General features: G+C 39.8%; 2 protein-coding genes across 4 annotated transcripts in view; one reads left to right on the top strand and one right to left on the bottom strand.

The window, feature by feature from the left end:
* Nucleotides 1-3,722: 3,722 nt before the first annotated feature.
* Nucleotides 3,723-21,665, bottom strand: MFAP3 (microfibril associated protein 3). Of its 2 annotated transcripts, none has more exons than XM_033095998.1 (3): nucleotides 21,562-21,665; nucleotides 11,293-11,756; nucleotides 3,723-8,114 (listed from the first exon to the last, which is right to left on the bottom strand). In XM_033095998.1, the coding sequence occupies exons 2-3, from the start codon at nucleotides 11,585-11,587 to the stop codon at nucleotides 7,318-7,320; spliced, it is 1,092 nt and encodes a 363-aa protein (XP_032951889.1). In that variant the 5' UTR covers nucleotides 11,588-11,756; nucleotides 21,562-21,665; the 3' UTR covers nucleotides 3,723-7,317. The 2 variants fall into 2 exon arrangements, with proteins under 2 accessions (XP_032951889.1, XP_032951890.1); XM_033095999.1 differs by having other exon boundaries at nucleotides 3,723-8,111.
* Nucleotides 21,611-21,712, top strand: part of FAM114A2 (family with sequence similarity 114 member A2) — a 31,204-nt gene continuing 31,102 nt past the window's right edge. Inside the window, exon 1 of one of the 2 annotated variants that reach the window (XM_033095996.1) lies at nucleotides 21,611-21,695. The gene's annotated coding sequence lies outside the window, so the exon portion shown is untranslated. The remainder of the gene's footprint in view (nucleotides 21,696-21,712) is intronic. The other variant, XM_033095994.1, reaches the window with a different exon arrangement.

Raw genomic sequence — 21,712 nt, 5'->3', positions numbered from 1 at the left:
CCCTCCCATTCCATTAAATTCAACAAACATTCACTGTCTCTTCTATATGGTGCTATCCTAAAGAATAAGAGGCTACCCAGATAGGCGACTAATACATAATGCCATCTCTTAAGTTGCTCACAAACTGGTAAGGAAAGAGTAACAATAATATAAAAGGTAGAATGTGTGAACGTATTTCCAAGGATATGGACGGGATCATCAAAAGATAAACTTGGGAAGATAGGTTGGGAGACCATGGAGGGTCAAGAAGTTGGATTTTATTTTTTTCTACATAGATAACAGGACCCCATGGAAGACTTCTGAGTTCCACGATCAGATTAGCACCTTTCCTTTCCCATCCATGGTGTATTCATCCTCCTGTGTCTAGCTGAAATCTCACCCATCTACAAAGTACTGCCCACTTTCTGCTACCACTCACTTTTCATCGTTAAGTCATTCTGTATTTATCATCTAGTGCTAATCCATTTTAGCACTTGATGATACACTGTCTCTTTCAGATGGCTTATTGTAGGAACATCTTATTTTTTTAAATGGTCTATAAATTCCTTCTCAGCAGGACCCACGACTTACATCCATAGTCTTGGGCTTACGGATAGGAACATAATAAGCCCTTAAGCTATGCCTGTTTCTTCAAGTGTCGTTTCTTCAGGAATTCTTCTCTGATCTCCAATTAGATCAGGTTCCTTTGTTCTAGGCTCTCATAGAATCATTTTCTAGCACATTTCTCCATATTTAACGATACACCCTATACGTGACTATTTGAATGGGATATGTATTCCCAGAGGCTGTAAATTCCCAGAGAGCAGGGGCCACCTCTGATTTTGTTCATGGTAGTATCCCTAATTTGTGTACAACAAACATTTGTTGAAACATTGAATGAATAGGTATGGCCCTAGGTGTTCAAGGTCAAAGGGCTTACGTAGAATAGAAACGTGGTCCAACTGTCTGCCAAAGGTTTCTGAAAGAGCAGTGAGTCACACAGCAAAACTCTCTCATCAAGGGAATTCCTCCTGATGTACTCCCCTTCTGCTTAGGAACGATTTCCCAGAGGGGTGGCTCTTCTATGGGAAGGAGGCCCCTTGAAGGCTAATTGATCATCACTTAGGACACTTGAGTCCTCCCTTTCGCACAGCTGAGCGGGAGGCAAAGCAGATTGTTCCCAACTGTCACGAAGAATAAGCATGCTGGCAGCAGCCACTGATCTTCTAGGCAGATGGAGCAACATATGTATTTTTACATATATATTTCCTAATCAATAGGTTCCAGTGAAAACATGAAAACTCAAGAACATGATTGGAATTTAAGGGGCTCTGAAGGAGCTTGATTCCTTAAAGAAAATTAGCACTATCGTGGTTTATTTTATTTTTATTTTTATTTTTTTTGCTGCAGACAACTTCGGGAGAAAACAAATAGCATTATTTGAATGATCAAATTTTCTTCCTTTAATATATAAATCTCCTCTTCCAAATTAGGCACTTCTAGTGTTTCTTCTAAGAAATGAACTCCTTGGGGCAGTCAGAAAGAGCTTTGAAATCTTTTAACTGTACTTCTGGCCCCTGTCTGCTTCTATCTTCCCTCACCAGCCACACAGGCCTATTTGTCCATCAGGCCAATCTTGTTCTCCTCTAGGAATTTTGTCATTGCTTGTTCTTGGCAGGTGGTCAGTAAATATGTTAATGAATAAATAGGCTAAGATAAGCCAATTATGCCCCAGGAGAATCCCACAACTTATCTGTCTGCAGTTTGAGTCACATGTATTGCAGACAATATAAGTGATGACTTGGAGATTTATTTAGTCTAAGATTTATTGCTTCTGATTCTTGCTTTGTTCATGCACGTAATTATCTTCAAGGAAAATGCTTTGCAATTTTATCCACGATAGAACCACATTTTGCTCCTGTAATTCGTGTGAAGATGACCTTGTCACATATTACCAGTGGCCTCCATTCTTCCCTCCTTTCTTAATAGAACACTTTGGGGCAATATGCCCAGTTGAAAATACACATACTCACCTACCCAGGCTTTCTTACAGCTATCGTGGGTAGCCATGTAGCCCAGTTCTGGCAGCTAAGCAGCAGTAATTGGGTGAGGCTTCAGGAAAGCTATCACCTTCTTGATAAAAAGGTACAGATTCAGCAGCTATGTGTCTTTTGTCCTTTGACCTTCTACCCTTCTTCCTGCCTGCAACGCTGACATGATGCTGGAGGTGAAGTTGTCCACGTGTAGCAGGTACTGTCAGTGCTCTGCCCGTAAACCCTGGACACCACTCCTATATTCCCCACAGGCTTCCTACTGCAAGCTCCTGTGACTACCTGAGGGCTGCTGGCTACAGGACCATGTTTGCCTGCGTGGGGCAGATTGGCAGTGTCAGAGGAGCGACCCTGGGAACGGCCCTCAATGACAAATGGGAATCTTGTATGAATATCCCAGTTCCTTGGCCTTAGGGTGGGGTAACTTTGAGGCATGAGCTACATACACTGGGGGCAGACAGAGCTCCCTGAAGTCACCGGTAGTCCCTAGCCCAATGACAAGCCGCTGCCCAAAGCAGTAACCCACTTATTAATGCATCCTGTATTGGCTTTCTTCTTTCCCCCGTTTCAATTCCCTTTTCCCCTACTTTCCTGGGATCACCTTCCAGATAAACTACACATGAATCCTACTCTCAGGGACTCCTGGAAGAACTCAACCTAAGACATCTTGTGGCATGTGGATGAGAGCTACCTGCTAAGTGGGAGGAGGAAAATCTACAAGGAGCCTGAGTCCTTGATGCCAGACTTGAGCCCACGTACCAGCCTTGTTCTGCTTTCCTCTGGACTTGTTATGTGAGAAAAATAAACTTATATGCATAAGCCACCGCAATTGGGTTTCTATGGCACGCAGCCAAATGCTCTTGTAACTGAGAGCCTGAGGAATTTCCAGTCGGGTACAGATGCACCCAGTCATCAGCTGCTAACAAAGCTAACCCTCTGATTACCAGTCGTGTACTGCCTGGCATGTTACAGCTAGCACCATGTTTGTAGTTAATCCTCATGTTAATTTTGTGAGGTATTATCAACTCCATTTTATTGAAGCCGAGAGAGGCCAAGTGCCATGGTTACATGACTAGTGGGGGAATGAGAACTCCAAGTCCAGTGATCTTCTGCAATAAGGAGATTGGGCTAGGTTTTCATTCTAAGGGGTCTGCCATTTGAGCAATGAGCCACACCTCCTACCACCTATTCTCTTTGCCTGTCTTCTGAGACACTGCGCTTCTCCATCATCACCCTTCACTCCCATGGGACTGCAGTGCCTTGCTTCAACCAGAGCTACCCCTCCCACCTGCCAAATCCCATCACAAACTTGACATACTAAACACACGTTCTCCAAACAGGTGCTAAACCCTCGTATCTGTAGGCCTTTGCTCAAGCTCTTGACATTGCCAGGAGTGCCTTACTGCAGAAGTGGGGAACCGCTACATTTGGGCCTGGAGGGAATGGTCTGGTAACTACATCCTCGTGGTAACTGTGGGCAGGACACTCGTGTAAGTAAGGCTCATTGCACCAAAAACATAAATGCTTAGTATTTGTAAAACTGAAATGGGCAGCCACGGTGGCATCCAAGTTGAATCCAAATTTACTCCTGCTTAAAATCATTAACATCAAATTCCATCACACACACAAAATTATATATATATATATATATATATATATATATGCTCTATAGAAGATTTCAGACAAATGAAATATACTCCATTGAACGTTTAATACATTACATTCAAGGATGACTTTAATAAAGGACAAAATTATAATGTAAGTATTCATTGACATGGTGACCATTTAAACATCATCTGAACCATACCAAATAATACTCATTTCCTTTCATGAAATGTGCTGAGAACCTAGGAGTTTATGGACAAGGGTGAGCATTCTCAACATTACTGGCCTAGATGATGAGAACAGGTTGTGCTCTTCCTGGTGACGCACGGAATGTGACATACTTGTGTTCCAACTGCCGGTGTGTGGAGACAAGGCTAGCACCCATGACCGGCTGGACTCTGGAAAACCAGCATGGCGTCTCCCATGCCGCTCGCGGACACAGGAGACAACGATTGACCTATGGTGAGACTACGCAGGGTGTGCAGAGGACTGTACCAAGGGCTTCACGTAGGCTGGAGGACCAAAGGAAAAGCTTTGACTTTCAAATACATGTTAAGTGGGGCAAAGAAGCCAGGAGCCTTCTCACAACCAGTCCAGGTCAGCAACTCCCCACATCTTTATACATCAGGTAGTTGGTTGGAAATACAAATGCTCACTGGGCCTGACTCAAGAATTAAACTATCATAACAGATGCAGCTTTCAGGACAGACTTATCAAACTGCTTCTAAACCCTAAGTTGGTGGGTATCAGCTCAAAAGATGTCTCTCTGTCTGGTTTTAGCTGGTATCTATAAAAATGTTTACATGTCTATTTTTAGTAAATTTATTTCACAAAGCCACTATTTCCTAAAAACAATAAGGCTCATTAAATACAAGACAAAATTTATAAATGAGATAACTATTTCAAATACATTTTGTTGAGTAAAGGCATTTTCACTAACTATAAAAACCAATGAGACAAAAGGATGATTACACCACAGTTATTATCGAAAGACTTTTAGACGATACCGTGTTTCCCCCAAAATAAGACCGGGTCTTTTATATTAAGGTTTGCTCCAAAAGACGCATAAGGGCTTATGTTCAGGAGATGTCATCCTGAAAAATTACGCTAGGGCTTATTTTCCAAGTAGGTCTTAATTTTGGGGAAACATGGTAGTTTAAAAGGTTAAAGATTTTTACAAAAAGATAACATGCGACTATTAATTATATATGAAGAGTATTTGATTAAATACAGAAAATATCAGCAAGAGCAATTTTCTTCTTGAAAATTAGCTTTAGAAAGTAATACCAATTCTGATTAAATTTGGTCTACTTTAATTCCTTATCAATGGCACCATAACCTGGAATAGTCAAAGTAATCCAGTTACGTTGGCCACCAAATTAAGTCACCATCATGCTTCTAAAATAATTTATCTAGGATAGAGTAGCCTATAGTTATTATATAGCATTGTGTAAACTTAGTTTTTGTTTTTTTTCAATATTTCCTATATTTTTCCAAAGTCCTATTTCCCATGACTTTGATCATTAAATATGTCTACCTTAGGGGTCCAAAACACTCATGGTCATTATGAGAACATGTACGGGTAAATCCATTCTCTTTAATGTGACAAGCTACATTCTAAGAAATGACCCCAAAGATGCTATTTTGGGACAGGGTTGGAGGTACTATCTGAAGTTCTGAGGAATGTTCAGGGGACAGGCCTCAGACAATGGATTTTTAAAAGTTTTAATTTTCCAAGAGAAACATTCTGGGAAAGGAAAAAGTGTTCTGTGATCTAGGGTATGTTCAAGAGCCCTTGCTCTCATAACCCAATGTATGAAAACGGTTTTCCTTAAAGAAATACAGGTCTATGAGCCAAGGCAAGCTTTGGCTAAACGATTGGAAGCTTTTGTTTGGCTTTGGAGGTTTCCATAGAAACAGCCTGAGAGACAGAAAAGGGATCATTATCATCTTTATCCATAATGCCATCTGATAAAACTGCATATTGACTCATTTATGCGATCCAGAGCAGATACGTTATTTCTGATTAGCCTGGACAAAGGGAGGCAAGAGTTCCAGCTGGTCACACTCTGAATTTCCTACCGCCCTCATCTGAAACCTTAAATTAAAATCCTGAGAAAACTCCCTCTGAACATTTCCCTTTGGACCCGCCAGTCCAAGTAATGCTTCAATAATCAGAAGCCAAGTGAAGAAACATGAAGTAGCAAATGGAGCTCCACTGCCAAGTTCTTAAAATTATATGACACCAAGCTTCCTATAGCTGAAGAAATTATTCTGAAGAGTATTTACAATTCCATTATATCAGATCTCAGCCAGGCAAGAAATACTGTCTTAAGTGTTTATTATACACAGTTCAATCAGGTGGCACCATCCGTAATTTTTCTCCCTCTTTACATCTAGATCATTTGTATGTATGTGTATATATCTATGTATCTATCTAATAGTTAATATAGTAAATCTGTCTATTTCATATATTTAATACAGTAACATACCACACAGAATTATCTCATCTTATTTCAGGTTAGTGCTTCTCAGAAAGGCCACAAAACCAGCCCTAGATCAGAATTCTATATCTGAAGTACACAAAAATAAAAACCTTAACAATATAAACAAAACAAACAAGATAAGGAGTCATGCAATTTTTAGCACCATATTTAAGACCACAGAGGGCAAGAGGGTTGACAGAGGTCTAAAGAGGAATCCAGCTTTGGGTTTCTCCCAGGAATGGGATCCCAAATACAGAACCCTCTTGTAGAGTCCAGTACTTTTAAGAAGAGAAAGCCTGAGAAATTCTATTAACAGAAATGTCAAAATCTATGTTTTACCAGAGACAGTTGATTTGACATTATATCTTATTCTAAAAGCACTGAAGACATTATTCCTTAGGAACAAACTACTCACTTATGGAGATTAGTTGAGAAATCACTGCCGGCTCAATGAACTAAATGACGCCTCAGTAAGTTAAAAAGACATGATATATCCCTCAAAGGACCAGTGTACTCATGGAAAGGGGTTTACTAACGAGCAGTTGGCTCCCTGATATCTGTATAACAATACAGACATGGACTACACAGAAAAGATTCAACCTAGCACATACCACAAAGTAAAATGTCCAAAAAATACCCACACTTTCACGCACTATGGCATTGATGCAGAAATCTAAAAACGGGATAAAGTCTCAGCTTGGTCCTCTCCATAAAAATGGACTAAAAGTCTAGGGAAGGGCTTATTTAGTGATGTGCTGAAGATCTTGGCGGTTTAGAAGTGACAAGTAAGACGTTATAGGGCTAGAAACAACTTTAGATATCATTTAGTATAAATCCCTCCATCTTGTTGGTGGGAAAACTGAGTCCTCAAGATAAGTGTCATCCCTCACCCATGATAAAACCATGATCAGAATGAGAAGCCATGGAGCTCTCAGTCCTCTACTTTCTCCATTATGTTTATCTGTCAGGAGCCTTTAAATCTTAATGTGTATCATCTAATCAAGCTTGAGGAAAATGGCTGAGAAATATCAGATAGGAAAAAATGCTCCATTTTCACAGATTTTGGCAATAATCCATGTTCTGATGTGCTTAATATTAACAAGGGGAAAACCCCAGTCATCTTTTGGTAAAAATGTTCTTTCCTGCATGACACAGGTTCCTTTTCCGAGACCTGTTTCTGTAGGTACTGGGGTACCTCACAGCTGGCAGTTTTCACATGCCGCATCTTTGTAGTTCGAGTTCAGCTCGGTAGATCCCATATCGTCAGGCGGGCTGAAATGACTGCTGTCTTGAGAATCTGTACCAATGCTTTTGGTCTCTGACTGAAGGTGGACAGAAACTTGAACTGCTATCTCCTGGCCTTGTTCATTCAGAGAAGCATCATCCGAATCTCCGCCCGGGGAATCACTCCGCCCCATCTCTGGGTTAATGACATAGATGCCACCTTGAGCATTCAAGGCAGGTCTCTCTTTAATTCTTTCTCCCATGTCATCGGGGTCATCCATTCGCACAGCCTCAAACATCTCCTCAACGAAGGCCCTGCAGTTTAGGATCAGGGGTGGAAGAGGGACACTTCTTGCCAGTTCTTCAATGTAACGAGCAAACTCCATGGTCTTAAATTGTGTGACCTTGGCGAGTTCCAGAGTCTTGGCCGAGGTGATGATGGGGATGCGTTTTGCAATCTCAAAGGCCTTCTGAAGCTTCTCAGCCCCTTCAGTTCTGAAGAATTCATTGATAGCCTTCTCGGTCTTACGAAGATGGCTGCTCATCATGCACAGCCGTGTGACATTCAAAATGAGAGTGATTGTAAAGGCAATGAGGCAGACAACCATGTAGTAGATACTCATGTCTCCCGAGGTGAAGATAACGCGCAGAGTGACAGAGTAGGAGGCGCGGATTGGCGACTTGACGATACATGTATAGAGCCCACGGTCATCAAAGGCTACGTTGGTGATATTCAGGAAGTTATTGGAAACCAACCATTTTCCACCTGCTAACCCAACAGAAATAAAAAAAAAAAATTACAGCATAAAGAATACTATCACTAAATATGCCGACTGCCTTATCAAAGTTCTACTTCTTCATGAGAGTACTTTAACTCAACTCATCTATGAGGTTCTGCTATTTGTTCAAATCATATAAAATAAGGGAATCCAGCTTTGGCTTCCTGTTATGTCGAGCCAGAATTTAAGTAGCCTGGCACTTTAAAAAAAGAATCAAGATCTTCTTTTCAGACAGTAATGATTATCATATCTATTTTTTCACTACCAAATGTAACAAGCCTTTCAGGGAGATAGGTCTGTTTATATAATGCTAACTGATGAATCTTTAAAAGAATGTGTGTACGTATAAAGGCATACCTCAGAAACAGTGCGGGTTTGATTACAGACTACCTCGACAAAGTGAGTATTGCAGTGAGGCAAGTCGTAAGCTTTTTACCGGTGGACAGTCTTGCCTTTAATTTGTTAAAAAAAAAAAAAAGGCAACATTTATGAAGCGCAATAAAGTGAAGTGTGATAAAACAAGGTATGTCTGTATGTGTGTCTACACCACAATCTCTACCTATCCATTTTCATACACTAAAATCTGCCTCAGAAACATAAAACAATGGTCATTCCTGGGGTGATGGGTTATGAGTAATTTTTATTTTCTTTTTATTTAACTGTGTTTACTTTTGAGAATGAACTTATAAAACTAGAGAGAAAGTTGTTTTTTTAAAAAAACTCTACCGATTTAATGAATTTGTTCAATTACTAACTGGCTAATCTGGCCTGCCTTGCACATGTTCATTTCTTTTGTTAGCAAACGTTTGTAGATGATCACATCGTGATTTTTCTGGCAAGAGTAACTGAAGCACAAGCCAAAAGATATAGCGCACAAATCAAGTAAATGAACAGCTTGGTAAACAGAATAAAGTTCCCTTTAAGATGCCTAGGCTTCTGTTTTTAACCTGAAACATGCCACTTCTCTCCCATACATAAAGGTAGCTTCATTCAGGGAACATGTATACAAAAGTATAAAAGAGTATGAAAAGCAAAGCATACTGACCACCCACCTTGATTCAGCATCATCCTTTAAAAACTTGGCTCTGTCTGCATAATTCCCACATTTGTGGTAAATTCTCGGTGTACTCAGTGCTTTAACTATGGCAGCCATTCAACGATGGGATGAATGGGCCATCGGGTGGTGTAAGTGTGAGTCCCAATGACTAGAGATGGTGTCCAAGGAGGCTGGGTGACTGCTTCTTAAGCACCACTTTGAATGCCTACTCTTCAAGACCTTTTTCATCCCTGAGATTCTAGGTTCTGGATTATTTTAGTGGCACATCAATTAGTAAGCACTCTGGATTGTGCCCATTTTCATCATCATCAAAATCTATCCAAGTTCTATAGTTATATTTAAGAGCCATCACCACTTCACCAATGTAAAAAGAGAAGGAAAATCTGAAGCTATGAATACAGTCATTATTCCACACGTTTCTGTCCTATGAACTTGGAGCTATGAAAAGGATACCCTACGGATCTAAGGTATGATGAACTACATAGACTCCATTCATCGACCACTATGTTACGACCACAATCTAAACTCTAGCTCACTTGCCGATAATAGCTTAAGACTTATGAACCTTATACTAGACTGACATGCTCTTTAAACTCCTCTCACTTGAGATTCATTCATAAAATTTAATACAATTGCCCTGCTGTTGAAAGCATCAATGGTAGATGTTAGTGGTTTTCAAAGTAAAGGCAAATAGGAAAATGAAACTGCCATTCCAATTGCTGGTCTCAACCTAACCTAAGCGTTTTTTATGCAGTCAGTCTGTAATGATCACAATAATTGCATAATTGAAAGCTTAGATGTATTTGGTCCAGATCTTACAGCCCAAAGGTGGTAAGAGTCTAGTTCAGTGGGTCCAAATGTGGAACTCTGTATCATGTTCCAAATACACATTCTGGGCATCATTCTACAGATTCTGCTTTAATAGCTCTATATTTTTAAGAAGCAAATTAAAAAACACTATTCTAACAATTCAAACTCTTCAATCCCTTGGAGACCAGTTACTCAGTTTGTAGAAGGTTAAAATGTTTAGCATACACTTTAGAAGGAACTCCTTTCCTGTTTTCTACTCTAATATGGATAACTAAATATCCTTTATATTTCAAGAGATTAGACTATCTTTCTAGCAACAAATAAATAATTAATTAATAACAAGGGGACTTTTCTGAAAGTGTAGCTTGTGAGGATCCCAGAATTTAATCTTTATCCCGTTGATATTTTCTATTGATTTCTTTTTGAGGTGCTTTAACACAAGTAGTCATCAAAAAAAAAACACAAAACTTTCTAACAGAACATTAGTTCTGATTAAGATGTGTTCACAGGTCCACAAACAGCAAAATCAAATAAAAGCCTGTCAAAAAGTAGACCATGGTCACATTACTATATCTTTGTGATTTTTAAGCCTGAGAGGCAAAAAAAAGAGAAACTCTCCTGTTTTCAAGTAAATTAAGGTATAGAATAGCAAAAAAAAAAAAAAAAAAAAAAAAAAAAAAAAAAAAAAAAAAAAAGGAGCTGGAAGGGCTTATAGAGCTCCTCCTCAGCACCCTTCTAATTCTCAGAGGTATTAAGTTATATGCAGATCTGTCATCATTTTAAAGAACACCTTGATTTCCTCTAACATTTTCAGTAACTCCTTTCTGAGCAAACGGTTTTTTACTTATGACACGTTTCCTCCAGTCTAGCCCAAATCCTTCTTGCTATGCCCACACAGGAGCACCACACAGTGAGTAGTGAGGAGTACTACTCACATCACAGGCTAGGGGGACGGTGCCCCTGGAATTGTGCATGACCCGCACAGCTGCACGCAGCAGCCCTGATGTCGTCCACCGTCAATGAAAAAGGAAACCAACTCACTAAGAGGAGACGAAATAGCTCAGTCATCACGTGAACACCTTAAGTTTATAACTATTCCTTATTTTTTATTTCTTCTGGTTAAGTAATTATAATTATTTTTCTTTTTCTGATAGGTGTAATACTCCAGGCCTTCCAAAAATTTTAACTATTTACCCTGGTACCTCACCTTTGAGATTTCTGGTGGAATATGCCATAAAACCAAGAAGAGAGAAGTAACAGGAAATGAGTAATTTTGATTCATTTTACCCTGGGATAGTTACCTCTGCCTCTGTCATCCAGCTGCTGTCCTTTTGAGTTGTACCAACTGACATCTTCATAGTGGTCGACAGTGAGAAGACACTCGATTGAAACACTAGCTCCCTCTTTGGCTATGATGACACCATCACCTGAGTGGGAGCCTGCTGAGAGTTCAGAGCTTGGGGGAAATGATACATTGAAGGAACTATGATTTGCTCCCAGTGGGTCTATTTGCTTGAAGCCTACATCTTCCAAAACAAAAGCAGCTGGCATAATAACATTCACCGCTAAAGTGAATAAAAAACAATATGGCTTCATGGAAAAACGGGAGGAAATCTTGTTTAGATTTGGAGAACTCAAAAGCTTCTATACTATAACAAGAGTACAGTGGGTAATTTACTGCTTGGTACTGGAGTTTCCCAAAAAAGTTGTAGGTCCAAGTATATTTTGAAGTCTTCAAGATTAAAAGTTGTGAGTGGAGACCAACCTAAAAGAAAGCCAGATAGGAAGTTTAAACAACTCATAATGGGGTGAAACTCTATGTTCTAGAAATGACATAAAATTAATTAGACTAATTGGCACAAACATCAGGGAGTGAAACAGAGAGAACACCACCTAAAAATCTCACACAAGATGGTAGAAAGAGCACTGAATTGGGAAATGGCAGACCTAGATTCTGGTCCTAGCTTTGCTACTAACTGGCTGTACAACCTTGGCAAGTAGCTGGGCTTGTTTAATCATCTGTCAATTGAGGGACTGGATAAGAGAATTTTTAAGGACTATTCTGGTTCTGAAATTCTATGATTCTATTTCACTCTGAATTATATGCAACAGGGAGCCAAGGAAAGTTAAAATATTTAGCTTAATGATCTTTTATTTCAACCTGCACCAATATCATCTGTTGTTATATCAATAATGTAAATCAACTGGTACATTGTAATCATAACCATGCTCAAAATTTGAGTAGTTCAAGCACATAGACATAGTAGACATAAATAATGCAGAGATAGATGAAGTAGTTCTCTTGTTTTAATATCAGAAGGAGAATTGCACTATTGCATATAGACAAATATACATAAATATATGTATACTAACTTCTGAGGCTACAGAACCTCCGTCTTGGGCAAAATTGTTAGAAAAAATAATTTTCCTTTAATAGGTTCTTCAATATCAAGAGACATAATACAATACATTTAACAGTTTTGTAAGAATACCAAATTTCTAACTCAAAGTCTACAAAATTAGCTAAGGGAGGAAATGACATCCTAAATGTCTAGTGGGTAGAAATGCAAATATAAGCTACAGGGAATATTACCAGATATATTTAAAAGAAGAGTACAACATCATGACTAAAAAGCATAATGATATCCCAGTCTAAGAGTCTACGTAATTAGGATCATCTTCCTGGTAATTTGATTCCTCTTTTAAATCACTGACTCTCAAAGAAAAATTTCAACTTTTATTTCTATAAAACATGAAATGAAACACCTAGCTTTATTTCTGAGAAGGGCCCAAAATAATTAGTTTTTGAAATGACATTTACTTCCCTTTATACTTACATGAAAGTTTCTTAATAACATAATATAAAAAGCAATGGATCATTGTATTTTGCCATTAAGCTCCTCAAAGTCTGAATTATAATAAGCTGTAAATGTCATTTAATTTTCGTTAGCCCTTGAAAGAATGGCTGAATGATGACAATAATTTTCTATATCTAGTTTCTATATATTTCAAATTTAAGGATGGGTAATTATGAGTAAAACAAAGAACTTCACACTCTGTTATACATAATAATTGAACACATGTGCTCATTTCCATTTCCTCTCCAAACTCCACTAAAACGACACCAAAGTACTTGGGCTCAGGTGTTCCCCAGGACTTTGATAAGAAGTTCCTGTGGCTTCATCCAAGTAAGCACTTTCCAAATTTCAAATTTATTCTACTATCATAATTTTTTTTTGCTATATCCGTGTACCAAATTATTATTTATGCTTTTCCTTTAAATCAGTTCATTATTTTACTTTCATAATTTATTTCAGAAGGAAAGTCTGTACCACATCTGTGGCTAAAAGTAACTGTACACATAAACACACTGAAAGTAAAGCAATATTATTAACTGTCAGAGATATTGCCGTCTGCTAAGCTGCAGGCCTGCCCTTTTTGTGGGGAAAACAAAAACAAAAACAAATAACCCCCCTACAACTCTGTTTTATTCTACTATCACTGCATTTCTTATCTAGCCATTTCCTTTCTCCACAGTCTTGCCCATCCCTGAATTTAGAACCACGATTTTAGTTTTGGAAATGATAAAACTAAAATATTTGAGACCAGAGATATACATTTTCATCTATTCAACAGTGTCTATTGAGCACCTGCTATATGACAACCTGTGGTAGGTACTACAGACACTGTCTCTGCCGTCATGGAGCTCAGTCTGCTAGAAGCCATCGACACTAACTAAATATACATAAAATATGTTAAATGATACCCAAGGGAAAGTACAGGATGCTACAGGAGCATCCAATGCGGGGAGCTAACCTCATTCCAGAAAGCCTCCCTGAGAAAGTGATATGTGCAATAGGACCTGAAGGATAGCCAGGATTCGAGAATGGAAGAGAAGTGTTTAGGTAAAGGGACGGGGCAGGGAAAAAGCAGAAGGACCACTGGTTAGGAGGTATTCAGGAAATGAGCTACAAGGTGTGGTAATGACAGGTGGGGGCTGGAGAGTACTGGGTTGGATTCCTGATTCTGGAGGGGAGCAGTTTGAGCCAACAGCAAAATTAGAGGTGGACTCTGGGAACTGCAGTGGGAGGCGGAAGTGAGTGAAACAGACACGTGTCCAAGGTGAAGAGGCCAAAGAACTGAGAGGCTCAAGAGTGGGGTAGATCACCTGTGCGAACAGTGATGTCCCCCCCCCCCCCCAGGTCAAGGCAGTTAGGGTAGAAGGCACTGGAAACAGAAGAAAAGGACTCACTCTCCCTGCAGAAGCTTTGGAGGAATGAACAGCCTGCACAGGAGAGGACTGCGGCCAAGCAGTGTCCTGGCAGTGTCCCTGCTGTGCGGAATCCCTTCTTCATGCAGCCTCCGTGAGCCTCCTCTCAAGGCCTGGCGTTTCCTCCCACTTGGATCCAGCGTGTATCTGGATGCAGGCTGGCTCTTCCCAGATCCCCTACAGCCCTCATCATTACTCTACTCCCCTGGCTCTAGTACATGCTGCTCTGTACTGCTAGGCAGTCTACCCCACCTCACCTAAGAGCCCTGGAAGCACAGGGACTATGTTTTGTATCACCATGCTTCATAACTAGCACACGCTCAATAAATATCTACTGACAGAGATTAGTTTAAGTTTCATCAAGTATGTTATGCAACAGGGATCACAATTATTCAAACCGACACGCATTTACTAGTACTTATATTCTGACACATAAAAAAGAGCCAATGAGAACAATCTTGAAAGAACTTAAAGGCATAATGACCAAAAGGAATTCTTTGAACCAACCCCCAGTCTTCATTTACCATCTTGTCCTAGAAGATAACGGTGGCAATAAAAGTTTACCAAGTCCAGAGTTTCCAAACCAGGTAGAATATCACAATCATCTAGAGAGCTTGTTAAAATGTAGATTACTGGTACCCAGCCTAGACCTACTGAGTAAGAATCTCTGGTTTGGACCTTGGAACTTACCGTTTTTAATTCGCTTCCTGGGAGATTCGGAGGCTGAGGGGCATGGACTGTCATCCAGAGATCACTAATAAACTTCCTCATTTCCTCTGCAACAGCCCTGTCTCATGGGGCTCCAGACTGTTGGAACTCTTCTACTATGAGAACTGCACTCACATTCCATTCTGGATTAAGATTACCCTGGAATATCGTAATTGCAGGCCTCTGATAAAGGCAGGGCAGCAGAGAGGTTCAGAGTACAGGCTCTGGAACCAGATTTCCCAGATTCTGTGACACTCTCGCTGTGCCTCAATCCTCTCATCTTTAAAATAGGAAAAATAATAGTACCTAGTCTCACAGGACTATTGCAAGGTCTGAATGAAAGAGTATAAATAAAACACAAAGTCTAGCAACGGTAATCACTGAATAAGCTCTAGTTAGTATTATTGTCGATGGTCCTTTCAGATACTGTGCTTAAATCTACACTTTATAGCGAAATCATTATTTAAGATAAATACAATACTTTTAGTCAGAATACTATACAACCATTTAAAAACCTTGGGGAGGAGAGGGAGAATTCCATTATGCAATTTCAATCTTTAATTTTTACATTTCACGTTTTTCTTCTCATTACAAGCAAATATTTTACAATAATATGGATCAAACAGGCACTGTAAATTAAGCTTGGACCCCAACCATGATATATTACATTGTTTTTACGGGTCCTGAGTTTGTGGTAGACAACTTTTGTTGTGATCAAGCTAGCCTATGTTTCCCCTTTTTGAGCCCCACCTTCTCAGGCCCAGGAGGAAGCCAACCCATTGGCTCACTGAACTATTAGGTAATTGCAGTTTTGCAATTATCTTCAACCTTCGAAACTGCTATTATTTTTGCACCAACCTAATAGAATCTTAGTTCTTTGTATTTGGAATTGAGATACTGTGGGTTAGGGCTATTTGAGGAAGAGAAGGAATATAGGGAGCAGAGGTAGTCAAGCTTGGGCCACATACAGAGAAGCAGAGAGGAAGGACAACAGGAATGGAGAAGGGAAAAAGAGTGGTAAGAGAGCAGCAGAGGAGAAGAGAAAAAGACTCACACGTACTGCTCTGGCTCCTGACAGAATTCTACCTCCTGGTTCCAATATGACTGCACCCCCCAAAGAAATACACATCTTTATTCAATTTTATTCAAAATTAAAAGCACAAAAATAAAGACTGAATGTGAAAACAAGTACAGAAATGGAGAAATAGCAAGGTAGGAGAAAAATAAGTTCAGCAAAAGTGACTAAACTGTGGCTACAGCTACCAGGCAACCTTCATCATGGATCTCCTCCTTACACACTGGAGTGTGGAACACAAACTGCCCAGGCACTCAAGACTTGCGGTTCCTGTCCAGCCATTTGCCTCTACTGGAAATTTAGAGAAACCTACAAGACAAGGTCTAAAAAAATACTATGAACACCCTTAAACTTTGCTCTTAGGTCAAGGGTGTCAGAAGTAAGTTCGTGCACTGATTTTATGCCAGGAGAGCAATAGGTCCCATAACATCCATATATGTCCAGTCAGTAAAGACAGGCTTAGTCTGGGCACTTCATACTCACAGCACGGTTATCCTGAACACAAAGCACTTCTCTTCTCACCTACTAAGAGTCACAACCCATTTGGACATATGAGGCTGGTGAGCAGTTGGGAGAGAAAACACTGGCAAAGTATGTTTGCCAAAAATTTGCCAAAGATTACACAGCAGAAAATCACCCTTGGGATCAGGATACCCTGGACTTATCTCCTCATACTAAATTTCCTTTCACTTAAGTCTGTGTGAATTGTTTTCTGCCACTTGCAACAAAAACTACATTGACTAAAACCATTCTACTCAGTCTGGAGTAATGATTTTAAAACAGTTCAGCTAAATCAGGGGCTCATCATGCACAAGATGAAGACCTGGGTGCTGCAAGGGATGCTCAGGTGAATTAGGATACTGTCCCAGACCCTCAGGAATTTACAGACTCTTCTGGAGGGCAGGGGCACAAACAGCTAACTAGATACAAGACAGTGTGAGAAGTACTGAAGAGAAATGTAATTGTGCTGTGAACACAAAAGAGAAAGGAGGACTTCACGAATCACAGGCATGCAAAGCACTTGTAAGTTAGGGACTTCTCATAATATCATGTCTGCTATTCTCAATGCAGCAGCTGACATTTGAAGGCAAAGAAGAAAGAGTTCAAAAAGGAAAAATCAAAGTGCCACCTTCCTATAAACAGCTAAAAAGGGCTATGCTATGCTTGTGGATGAAGTTACTTGGCAGAATTTTTTATTACCTTGTTTCAACATGAATAAGGAAAACAGCAAAGTGTAATACTCAACTTTAACCCAACTCCTTTTTTATCTTTTAGGTATAGTAAAATGTAAGTTTTTCTAGGATCATGAACAATCAGAAATATAGATGATTTTAACCAACAGAACCATTCTGAATATTGGCTTATCATCAAAAAAAAAAAGAAGAAAAAAGGGATGAAAGAACTGTGCCTAAACTGCCATCCCTAACAGATTGCCTTGTTGCTGTTCCTGCCAACTTCTATGAAATATTTCCATTCTGTTCCAATTCTCAACAGAAGTAAATAAGGAAGTAATGTGGCTGATTTCCGTTCTTGTGGCTCAATATTAAATTGGCTAAGGAAATTGCTGTTTGCAGAAATAGTTCTGGGATAACTCAAAGGGAGGAAAAAAACTGATGCCCAGATGGTACTGGCTTTTGCTCCATGTACACTGGGATATTAATGCTTCATTCTCCATAATGAAATGTATTCTAGGCTGTATTTACAGCTCATCCACTCTTTTCTGCCTGCACTGCTGCACTTGAAAGATGGAGGTTTCCCTACCCCTGGCACACAAATGGTCAAAGTGGCATTCTGAATTGGCAAAGGGTAGAAAAAGCAAAAGAAGAGCAGATTGTTAGCACTCCTCTATCCTTTGCAAAGAACAAACAGAAAGCTGTTCTGCTTATAGTCAAACATTATTTTAGGGATCTGTAACATAAAAGGGTTAGTAATATTCACATAGAAATCACCATTTTGAGGGCCATTTTCTAAAAAGTTTCTAATTAAAATAGCCCTTATGCTCCCAGCATCTTGGAGACATCACATACCTCATACATGGCATTTGGGCACTCAGCTGAAACTTCTACATATTTTCTGGCACACTGAGAAACATCTTCGGTATTTATTGGAGCTTTGCTTTAAACCGAGGATTATTTGTTATACATATAACTTTTATACTTTATGCTGAAAGCATTTGCTGAAGATATTGGATACAAATGACAAAGACATTGATGTAATAGGCTTAGATTTATGATCTCCTTATCCAATTTTTTTTCTCTAGAGTCTGAAAAATCCCCCAGTATTTCAAACTCAGACTAACTCTGAAACAGAACTCCTCACTCTCACCCTTGGATCTATATATAGCTTGAATGATAGCTACACAATATAATTCTTCCAGTTTTGCGACATCAAAGTTATAGGACCATCATGGACCAGTGGTTAAGAGCATGGGCTCTGGAGTTAAGAGTGCCTGACCCTAGCCTTGGGTGAAGCTATGGGCTTTCGAGAAAGTAGTTTTCACATTTATTGCATAAGGTTGCTAACAGTACCCACCTCATAAGGTAATTGTGAGCTACCCTTAGGTGAACTAATGTGGATACATTATAAATACATGCTATTGTTATTATTATTTCACCTCCTAGATGATTTTCAATTAAATCCTCTGTCCTCAACCTAGGTCATAGTTCTTTTACCTTACCTGGGTACCACAAAAGTCTTTCAATTTCTAAGTGGGTCTCCTTAATTCCAACTATATCCCTTTGACGTCCCAAACACTGCCCTTTCTCAGAATTGCTCCTAAACACAAATCCAGGTAAGTCAAGGACATTTTAAAATGTATCGGTGATTTTTCATGGCCCATGAGATAAACTTCAAATTCTAGTCTGGCACCCATTAATTCCCCAGTAATAGATTCAGGTGGCAGAACAGAAGTAGCTAGAAGAAGCCCAGCAGTACCTGCACGCAAAGTAATTGCTTGTTGAAGGAATGAATGAATTTAGAAATCAAGTCTGGTTGTTAGTTACACCTGTCACTAGTTAGCTATAATCTCCAGGGGTCTTCGTTTCCTCATCTAAAAGCTGACTGTCATTATCATTCCTTACTTTGCTTAAATCCTATAATCTTCCCAGTCTCCCTGGCATGGTTCAGCCTTAAACACACTTTTGTTTCACTCTCTATTCTCTCCCAATAACTTTTCACTGTAAAGTTCTGGTTCTAGTTGTTCCTTTTGCTTGAAACTTCCAGCCCCTTCCCACCAATATCCACCTGTGGAAATTCAACTCACTTTACTATAGCCAACTCGAATTTCACCTTATTCAAGAAGCCTTCTCACCTGTACGCTCACCTCCATCCTCTGAATTTTAGATAGATTTCCTTTGCTCTGTCAGTCTCCTAGTTCACTGAGAGTACTTGACCGTAAGACATCACTTTCCCTCTTCTATCAGTGATTGATCTGTCCAAACATGTGTAAGCTTACAGATGAGTTAAAAACCTTGTCAGTTCTTGGCATAGGAATGGATTCAACATTCTGAGTTCAGACATTCAGTAACTTGGTAGTCAGAAAGGTACTTGCTACAAATACAAACTTCACTGACTTTGCATCTCAGGTTCTTATAACTCTTAATGGAGAGATTTGAGATATGCAAACATAGTTTTGTTGTTTTTTTTTCTCTAGGGGGCAGAACACTCTAGAGTGAACCTGATTTATAACTGGTTTTCTCAAACTGCAGTTCTTAGACCATTTACATCAAATTAATTTGTGGTGCTTGTTAAAGATATAGATTTCTTGGCCCCACTCAGACTTACTGATTTGGCATCTCTAAGGGTGAGGCCTGGGCATTAGCATTTTTAATGTGCATATAGTTTTAATGACTTACAAATCAAGTCCATATTTCTTTTAACTGTATAGCAATATTGTAATTTGGTGATTCTCAAAGTGTGGTACAGGGGCCTCTGGTGGCCCCTGAGACTTTTTCAAAATGATTTTTCAAAACAATTTTCATAATAATACTAGGACATTATTTGCCCTTTTCACTCTCATTCTCACACATGGTGCAATTTTCCAGAGGCTACATGATGAGTGACAATCACAAGAGAATGAATGCAGAAGGAGATGAGAATCTAGCTGTCTTCTATTAAGCATTAAAGAGACTAGTAAAAATGTGAAACAATGCCATTCTTGTCAATAATTTTGTGTGTTTTGGAAATTATTCTTCATAGAAATGCTATTTATATAGCATATTTCTTAACATATAACGATCCTACTATTTTAAATAAATCCATAACTTTTCTGATAGCTCAGTTTTGATACCTAAAATGGTAAATATTGATAGCTATAACCCACATAAGCAAAAACTCCTTGACGTTCTCCATAAGTTTCAAAAGTATAAAAGGATCCTAAAACCGAAAAGTTTGAGAACTTTTTCCTATATTATCAACAGCACTTTACAGATAAGATTAAGACACAACTAAGTGGCTCACTGAGATTCCACACTTAAACTCCAAATTCTAGGCACTTTCCATTACAACAGAAAATCAGAGGAAATTACCTGTTTTACACCTGAACAGTCGTTTTGTTTTTTGTAATAGGCATTTTTAACAAGCTCCCAGGTGATACTGATGCCCCTAAATTTAGAGAACTACCCTGAAAAGCAGAAGGAACTATCTGAAGGGTTTTAGGAAGTGACAATTACATATAAGGATATTAAAAAGATGATTCTTAAGACATTAAACGGAGTTGGAGACTTGAAAGGCCAAGTCCTTTTATCTCTCTGGGGCTTGGTTTTTTCCCATCTGTCCAAGGAGAGTGTCTCTAATGTCTTCCTGGCTGTCAGCCTGGGTTTCATGCATTCACACTGCTCAAGGGCAATTGGAGGGGCATCTTTCTGATGAGGGGTCATTTGCCCCAAATCAGAGCATGTCACTATGCTGCATAAACCTTCCATCGTTTTCCACTGCTTTCCAAATAAGTAGTGAAAATCTTTGTCGTGGCTCATAGACCCGTTTACGTCGCTAGCTGCATCTTCCTCTTTTTGCTTCCACCACAGCAGCCTTTTTCTTTTCCTTGACCTCGCTAAACTTGTTCCCACTAGAAGGCCTTTCCATTTGCTGTTATTTCTTGCACTTCAAATGCTCTTCTCCAGAACTTCATAAGGCTTACTCCCTCACTTCGTTCAGTCATAGCATCCTGTTTAAATTTTTGTTTTTAAAGCACTCACAACCATCTTAGATAATCGTGTTTGTTTGTTTGTTGACATGTTTGTGGTCGGCCTTGTACAGTAGGATGTCAACTACCTGAGCAAGGCCATAGTTGGCTGATAAAGCAGTGTGATCGTCCCCAGCACCCAGAGTAGTGCCTGGCAGGTAGCTGGCGCTCAGTAAACGCACGATGGCCGAACTCCTGCAGCTCAGGCCAGGGCTTCAAACAAACCACGATATTCTAGCTTCCTACATGTCGTACCCCAACCCACCGGCTCGCACCCAAGGCTTGGCACCCCCCAGGACCTCCCAAGCAGCGACCCTCACCGAACCCTCACTCACCAGAGCCGCGCCGAGCTTCTTCCGGCCGGAGCCGCAGCTTGACCCGGAAGTTCTCTTGTGCAGACGCCACCACCTCTACGGTGAAGGAGCACTTCCGGGATTGTGGGAGCAGCTCGGCGGCAGCTGTGGCGGCGGTGAGGGTGGCAGCCTG

This window comes from Rhinolophus ferrumequinum, chromosome 24 (assembly GCF_004115265.2).
Source record: "Rhinolophus ferrumequinum isolate MPI-CBG mRhiFer1 chromosome 24, mRhiFer1_v1.p, whole genome shotgun sequence".
Classification (NCBI taxonomy): domain Eukaryota; kingdom Metazoa; phylum Chordata; class Mammalia; order Chiroptera; family Rhinolophidae; genus Rhinolophus; species Rhinolophus ferrumequinum.
Note: the sequence above shows the minus strand (reverse complement) of the source record. Positions and strands in the feature narration are given on the sequence as shown.